Genomic DNA, 7,874 nt, shown 5'->3' on the forward strand with positions numbered 1-7,874 from the left:
ATAATAAATTAAGGGTTAAACAAGCGCCTCTTTATTAATAGAGCTAAAATAGTAGGGGGCGCTATATTAAAGAGAGCTACTACAATATAGTTATATAAAAAAATCCCCTAAACTTAGCGATTATAATTTACGTTAGCTTAGTTAAGTATTATATAATAAGGAGATTAGTATCGGATTCGACTATCCAGCTAATTAAAACCCTACGGGAGTCCTCTACCAGACGGCACTAGATCGTATAGCTTAGAAGGGCTTTTAACAACGGCAGTCCCCGTTGAGGTAGCCAAACAATTCGAAACAGGCGGCAGAAAGGCGTACCGAAGGGAGGGCAGAAAGACAACCCGCGAGTAGCCAATCGAAAGCTTTGCCAGGGTTGCTGCACAGAGACCAGTCGTTGACGCCGCAGGGGCTGTTTCATTAGCCGCCGCCCCTTTCAAATTCCTCCAATGTGAAAGAGAGCCGCAGAATGTGGTATTCCAAGAATGCGTTTGGGATTTGCAAAGTCTACATTTTGTTTGCAGATTTAGGAAATAATCCTGGATGGGACTGCAGCTTTGAAACAAACTAGACCGTTATCAGCAAGATGTGGAAATAGGACACAAGTGCCATGTGACTATTTGTACGTATGCCGGGCAACGCTTGTGTACTTCCGCCTTGTCCCTTCTTTCCAAAACAACCTGGACAATCACTGCAGTACTTTTGATGTACCTATGTCCGCAACTTTTTCCTTGTACGTACTTCACAGCCCGATTCTAGAATCATCTGATTCCAGAATCACGGTCCTCAGGTTATGTACCTTGTTTCCAGAATCGTGACGTGTTCCTGTTTTCTCAAAGTTGCAGGTATTCCAGAATCACCCCATTCCAGAATCTCAGTACTTCAGGGATATTTCAGCGTTCTAGAATACTTTTCTGTATTCACGGGCATTCCGGAATCATAGCACACCCATGGCGTACTTCCTTTCTGGAATTATCGTGATTCTGGAATGACTGCAAGTTTGAGATCCGAGCATTCTGGAATTGAGGTGGACTCCTGTTTTCTCAATTCTCGATCTCTAAGCATTCTAGAATCGAGGTACTTCCGCCATGTACCTCGATTCTAGAATAGCCGTGTAGGGGTAGACCGAACGAGACAAGAGAAGGCAGGAGGGGGAAGTGGGTACGAGAAATGGGGCAAGGACCAGGAGACAAGATACCAGAAAAGACCGAAAGGCGTCCCAATCATATCAGAGAGGCTTAGGCGGCCGCATCTTCGCACCCGCTCGGGGTGTATTCCAGAGGGGTTTGCCCAAACCGTCAAAACGGTCTACGAACACGTGGTTGTAGCAACTTCTGGATCTTGCGTCCTCAGTACTGCTCAGTGGATGAGCCCAAATGCGGATCAAATGAAACGGGCCCAGATCAGTTCACGGGGGATTTCTACAGGCTTGGAAATGCCTGGCCTGGATTGGTAGAACGTGCTTTTTGAACATAGGCCACTGCACAATCGTACATCTCTATCGCAGCCTCATTTGGTTCTGCCAGACAGGGAATCCACTTCGTGTGCGCATTATCCACTTCCTACGCCATATCCCCACACTATACCTGCAGCCAATGTTGCGAGAACCCCAGAAACGACAGCAGCCCATGGCATCAATGTTCCCAACATGGCCATGCTGGTCAGCGTCGCGAATAGGCCTCCCGCAGGGGTGAAAGCTCCGTACATAGAAGACTGGAAAACGGCAGCGAGAGTTCCTTGCGCCTCGCAGTTAGCTATCTTGGAGATGGCCGAGAACGTCAACAGCCAGGGTCGACGAAGCGACTCACCGGCGCCCACTCCGGCTGGGCCAAATCCGAGGCCAAGTATGGCAATGCTCACGACAGTGAACACAATCGCCCATGTCATTACTAACACGATGATCTCTGGACAGTTACGTTAGCGGGGCCAGAAAAGCTTGCTTTCCTGATGGAACTGAGTAGCGGCCGCTTACGTGGCTGGGACAGCCAAGCCCTCAAGGCGCCCCAGTACTGCTTCAGCCATAAACCTAGGCTTCCTTCATATGCCAACCCCCTCAACATCGGACTGATGGATAGGCCATCAGCCGCCAAAGAGACGACGTTCTCGGCGTAGTCGGAGGTGGGGTTGTATATGATCCGAGCCGCTACACCGAGGGGCAGGTACATGATGTGCGAGATCCGAGGAGAATGAAAGGAAGCTCGTGAAGAATGTTACCAGCGTGGCGAAGTCCAACAGGGCAATTGTCATCTTCCTCAGTACAAATAATTCCTTAGGATGCAGGGTGATGCAAGTGGGAAGATAAAATTTCATGCCTGGATTATTCGCAAAAAAAATACGAGACTGTGCTCACTCCCAGAAGCCTCTACCCCGCCGAAGACCTGTTAATACTGCCTCGACTCACCGCCCGCCAATCGCATGGGAGACAGTCTACCAGTAGTGTCGTCCATACCCAGATATAATGAGTACCATGGCCTGTCACTTATGCAACGACCTTGCGTTATTCGAAGGTCCTTACGACAAACATGCCACGTAAGGATCGCAGTATGTATACAAAGCCCTCCCGATCCGAAAGAATTAGTGTCTACCGCAATTCCGATTACAAAGCTATCTTCTCTAAGCTTAAACACGGTCAGCTACGCCAGCAAAAGGCTATTACGTCTATTATCCACGAACGCAGTCTTTAGGTCCCTAGCTTTTCTACTGAATGCTTAATTACTATATTATAGTCGCTACAGAAGGATAAGATATTTGAGCATTCCTCCTACGCTTACGAGGCTTTCCTAGAGCTCTTCCTAAACAAAAAGCCCACATCACCCCCACCCGCCTCTACTCTACCCTCCGCAACCGTTCCAGCCCAAACCGCAATAGCTTCTATCGGCCAACCCTAGAAAGACCTCTTTAAATCTCTCAAGAGGTAACGCTCGCTTTTTACTTATTATTTTACCTAGCCTTATGCTTATAATAACCTAGGCTCTACATAACCGGGATCTACTTAAATTTAATAATATCCTCTATTACTAAGACCTACTCTATCTACTGCGCTATTATCTATCTATAGTCTAACTTCTTAACTACTGTATACTATAGTCCTTATAAAATACGTATATCTTTCCTCGTATACAAAGTCTTTAGTATTAATATAAGCAGTAATATAAGAATCTTCTAATAGCTCAATCTACCTTCTAGACGACAAACTATACGTTGTTAATATAATAATATAATATTTTTACTTCTTAAACTACTAACAATCGCTTTACATAAATAGCCTTTTATAATTGCTAGAGCTAAAATTAAGCGAGGCTAAAAGCATTACTTATTTCTTTCTATACGCTAAGGTATATATAATTATAAAAAAATATACTGTTAATAGTCTCAAGGACCTCGCTATAAATAAATTTAAGGCTACTACTTCATAGGCTTAGGAACCGAGCGATTTTTTATATACTGCTACCGAGGCCTATACCTCCACTATCGATACTAATCGGGGTTTCCGGGACGTTGTCCTCGAGGTATTCGTAGTACACGAGGACCTATTAGATGATAATAAAGCCAAGACAACCATTAAGAGCCTAGGCTCGCTTCCCTATGATCTCCTATTATACTTACATCGGGAAGGAAAGTTCCAGTGTTAGTTCAGTATGCTAACCAGCTCGACCTTGCCTTCAAATAATTGATTTCTAGCCTTGGCGGCCGTGGGCTTGTATAACGGCTGCATAAGTCGGGGATAGAAACGATACTATGAATTTGATATTGAGGTGGCTTTCAGGATCGCGCGATGGCTATTGTGAGATAATTCTTCGAAAGTTACCGTTCGGCACTAGATGCGAATCGGAGTGTCAGGACGCGAGCCAATACCGTAGTTCAGCGTCAGATACGTAACGTTCTTCATAATAGCCATTCAAACCGTGAGCGACAGCCAAATGCCCTGCCTCAGGGGACCACAACCGTGTCCCTCGAGCGCATTCCCGTCGTCCGGGAATGTATGGTTCAAAACGGGTTCACAAAAGAGGACCGGACGGATCAACGCAAGGTGAGGGCATTGCGCCAGCTCCGATGCCCTCCTGCGCGGACTGGGTTGCGGCTACCCAAGCATCTCGGCCCACATTGTGCAAGCCAATTAGTTCATCATGTCGTCAACTCTCACACGCTGCTTCTCCTCAGGATAAGGTCAAACACATCCACGCACAGGCGAGCTGATCATAGTCAGCAACGCTATCGCCTCCGGAAGGAGCGTACGTCACCTCGATTCCCGCCCGCTGTTGTTGGAGAGGAATGCGCTGCCGTGGGTCGCATCAGTCGGCAGCATTCGCCATTGCTGCACCCCAACCCTTGTCTATTTCTTGGCAAGACTGTTGTTTGCGCTATGCTTGCCAGTCTAGGTAGAAGCGGCCGTTTATCAATACTTGGAAAACTAGCCAAGGCCAGGCTCAAAAGTTTCGACCTTGGCAACGGCGGCCGCCTTGTAATGGTGGCCAATGAGCCGCTCGGATCACAGGAAAATGGCCTGTGCAGCCTACGTCTGCAACCAAAACCCACTGCAAGGCTTCAGGAGCCATGAGCTGCGGGTGTTGTGATTCGTTACATCAGTTATAGTTTGGCATACCCCGGACGGAACAGGGCCATAAGTAACGTGCCGGCGCAAACTGCTTCCTCGCGATTGAGAAGAGTCAAGATCGAGTCGGCCCACGATTAGTTCGTAGAGTGACGCAATGCATTCACATCAGCGCCTAGATAGCATCTCCAGATCAACCAGATACCACGACGTGAACATGGACCTCCGCCAGTGCGTTCACGGGTGTGAAAACGGGCATGAAAACGGACCTCGCACATACCCAATTCGACCGCGAGTTTCCAGCAATGATGGACCTTGTAGCTGACATGGTTACTGCAACCCCGCGGTGGGTCCTTGTCCCATTCTGAGGAGATCGTGGAGCACCTTTCCACACCCTATTGCGGCCCCGAAACTAGACAATCTGCGTCGGGTCGCTTTCCCGACGGTTCCGTTAGTGCTCACTACCCTTCATCGCGATAAGCTTCTGCCCCAATTTGGGTCGAGTGGGGAGCTTGCGCTGTTGGCTGCCTTAACTCGGACAGGCTTGGCCGTGATGGATTCTGTCATTAGATTTGCTTCGTACGCAGAAGACTGCCTCGGCATGCCTGCTCGCGCAGAAATGCCGCCCAAGTAAAGTTGCTTGCGCAGGATTCCGCTCAAGCAGAGCCGCCCACGCATCAAGACGCTCAAGCAGAGTCGCTTGCGCAGGAATGTGCTTAAGCGCATAATCGGTTAGGCAGCAATCTGCGCAAGCAAAGCCACACACGCGGGAGTCTGCTTGAGCAGGTTCCCTTCGAGAGTGGCCTGACCTGTATGGAGGAACCCATATCCCACCTGCTGCTGCTACAGTAGGGTTCATCAGCACTTCGTCTCAAAACAGTGCTCACTGTGCAGCGGCAGTTGTAGATCACATCCACCGACTGTCCTCGATCGACGAAGCAGTCAGAAAGTGAGCCGGCCAAGTGAGAGACATTCAATGTATTGCTTTGTGCTACAGTACTGTAACTTCTTTCCTGCCATCAGAGATAATCATAATCTTGCCGAGTCCATGTTAGGCAGGGTTACAGTGCTCCTAGAGTGAAACTAGAAGCGCTATTTGATCTTCCTGTTAGCTGATTATGACTGCGTAAGCTCGTGAGTTGTAAGGGAGGACTTGGTAATCAGGCTCAAGGAACGTAAGCTTAGGCGCTGATTCGTGCGTTGTGAGATGCTTTGCCGTTCGTCTGAACGCATTGCTCGATCCCCCATCAAAGCCCGTTGGTTCTGGACGCCACTTCCTGCAAGCACTCAAGTTATTGCGGCTGTCCTTGATTACAGCTACGCAGCATGTCCACTTTGAGCGTCCTCTTTACGCTGATTACCGTCTGGATGGGAGACCAGAAGTACCCAGGGAGGCTTTGATACATACAAGCGGAGGCCAATATCGTCGTTGACTTTGTGTGAGACTCGGATGTAATCCGATTAGGACACGTCCACAAATCTCTCCAGACGGTGATGGTGGGAAATGGATGGAGCATCGTCCCCGTGCGGCTAACGATGAGTTAAGAGATCCATCTCGGACATGTGGTTCATGGTTCAATGGCGACGCCTCGGCGTTCGTCCATTCCAAGCAAAGGCCATTTCTGGAGTAATCGATTCGGGTCGCAGCCAGTTGACAACGTACACTTTGCCTATCGAAACCCATGCGCTAGGAACCAAAAGAGTCTACCTCGTTGGGGCATGCAGCATGTCGTGTTAGGCCTAGCTCTAAGGATAGTACAAGGGTCTCGCAAAAAAAGCTACTTGAGGCTACCTACTTACAGCCACTTTCTGCTGATTGCATTTGATCTTAGCAAGCAACGACGGGTGCCTATGGCTTATGTCTGTGCTGTAAAGCGCTTCTAACTAGCATCGGAATCAGCTCTAAGCGCAGCAGGTACCGAAGCCAGTGTGCCAGAATGGGCTTGCGCGGGCGAACCAAACGCGCCATCCAAAGCAATCTACCCTGGCTCCATATTGGCTATCGTTGTCAGGAGTGGCGGCTTTGTCTCCCACCTCTAGAAACAGGTAATATAGGCCGTTTAACCCCCTACTATCGGGATAGCATAGGCCCGTTACCGTAACGTCTCTGGGGATTTAGTAGCGCTACTAGAACCCCAGCAGGGCCTCGAATTAATCACTTAGGAGGCTTTTACAAATAGGGGCAGTAACTAATTATAAAAACGCTTTAAATTTAACTAGCTAGTTCTACTATATCTACCCTTTTAAACTATTATTTCTTTAGAATAGTTTTTTATATAGCGCGTACTATACCCTTCTAAAAACATCGTCTCTTACCCTACTAGCTTATTATATAGATATATATCTTCTTTATAATTTAGAGCTAGAATATTACGAAGATCTACGTATAACAATCCCCCTACTATAATATAAAGCGTCTTTTTTTTTATTACGGTTTTTTATAGAGTATAAACGGCCGATATACAATTCTACTTATTAATAAAGTCTTAGGGCGTTTTTATTATAGGGACGGGGTATATCCTATCCTTTATAATATTAATATTAGGCAATTACTCTATAATAGTACTTACTATCTCCGCCTTTATCTTAGACTAGGACGGCTTATTAAATAAAGTATATATATAATATTTATATATCTTACGGACTTAAATATAAACGTCGGCTTTATATCGCTCCCTTATTTAGTCATACTATGCTAATAAACTTTTCGTTATTTTAGTAAAGTTCTTACTAAACCTATCTCGCTTCTTAGCGAGATACTAACTTTAAAATACTATATTCAGCTTCTAAAGTATTACTTTTACAAGAGTAGTTATCGCTTACTAATTTATATTTAAATACTTCTAAAACAGAACGTAAACATTATTTAATAATATTAATATTTTAGATCTTAAGCTTAAAATAGCCGTCACTATCGCCGTTTTCTATTAGATAACTTATATTAACATAGGTCTTAGCTTATAGACTATACTTAAATAGGGGAAGCTAATAATAGCTATAGTTTATTTTTAATTTAGTAACTTTAGTAATTAGTTTATAGCACTGCGCACTATAAACGAGCTAACCTAGCGCTTTTTATATTTTAAGCTTATAAGCTCCTTTTTAAAGCTTCTATAAATAGTAACTACTCGTATACGCTAAATCTATAACCTCTAGTCCCGTAAGTAAGTAAAGTGCCTAATCGCTAATCGTAATAAAGAGGGCTACTAAACTAATAATACGTCGAAATACTACGACCCTCTTACTACTACTAGTAATATTATTATAAAAGTATTAGCTTCCCCTTATTTTTTACTTTAAACTATTATAAGTCTATATCGTTCTAATA

At 45.7% G+C, this 7,874-nt stretch overlaps 3 protein-coding genes across 3 annotated transcripts; 2 read left to right on the forward strand and 1 right to left on the reverse strand.

Moving 5' to 3' along the window:
* Window positions 1-1,545: 1,545 nt before the first annotated feature.
* CTAM01_16213 (uncharacterized protein) lies at window positions 1,546-2,159 on the reverse strand (the record flags this gene model as incomplete). Its single annotated transcript, XM_060532206.1, has 2 exons — window positions 1,546-1,898; window positions 1,967-2,159. 2 exons carry the CDS (start codon window positions 2,157-2,159, stop codon window positions 1,546-1,548), a joined length of 546 nt encoding a protein of 181 aa, XP_060373212.1.
* On the forward strand, window positions 1,643-2,106 carry CTAM01_16214 (uncharacterized protein; the record flags this gene model as incomplete). Its single annotated transcript, XM_060532207.1, has 2 exons — window positions 1,643-1,838; window positions 1,907-2,106. 2 exons carry the CDS (start codon window positions 1,643-1,645, stop codon window positions 2,104-2,106), a joined length of 396 nt encoding a protein of 131 aa, XP_060373213.1.
* A 1,266-nt stretch (window positions 2,160-3,425) lies between the features above and the next one.
* On the forward strand, window positions 3,426-3,626 carry CTAM01_16215 (uncharacterized protein; the record flags this gene model as incomplete). Its single annotated transcript, XM_060532208.1, has 1 exon — window positions 3,426-3,626. A coding segment is annotated over one exon (201 nt), but the record flags the coding sequence as incomplete, so codon positions are not given.
* Window positions 3,627-7,874: the final 4,248 nt, after the last annotated feature.

Source organism: Colletotrichum tamarilloi (genome assembly GCF_030869305.1).
Source record: "Colletotrichum tamarilloi strain Tom-12 chromosome Unknown Scaffold_205.1, whole genome shotgun sequence".
Lineage (NCBI taxonomy): Eukaryota > Fungi > Ascomycota > Sordariomycetes > Glomerellales > Glomerellaceae > Colletotrichum > Colletotrichum tamarilloi.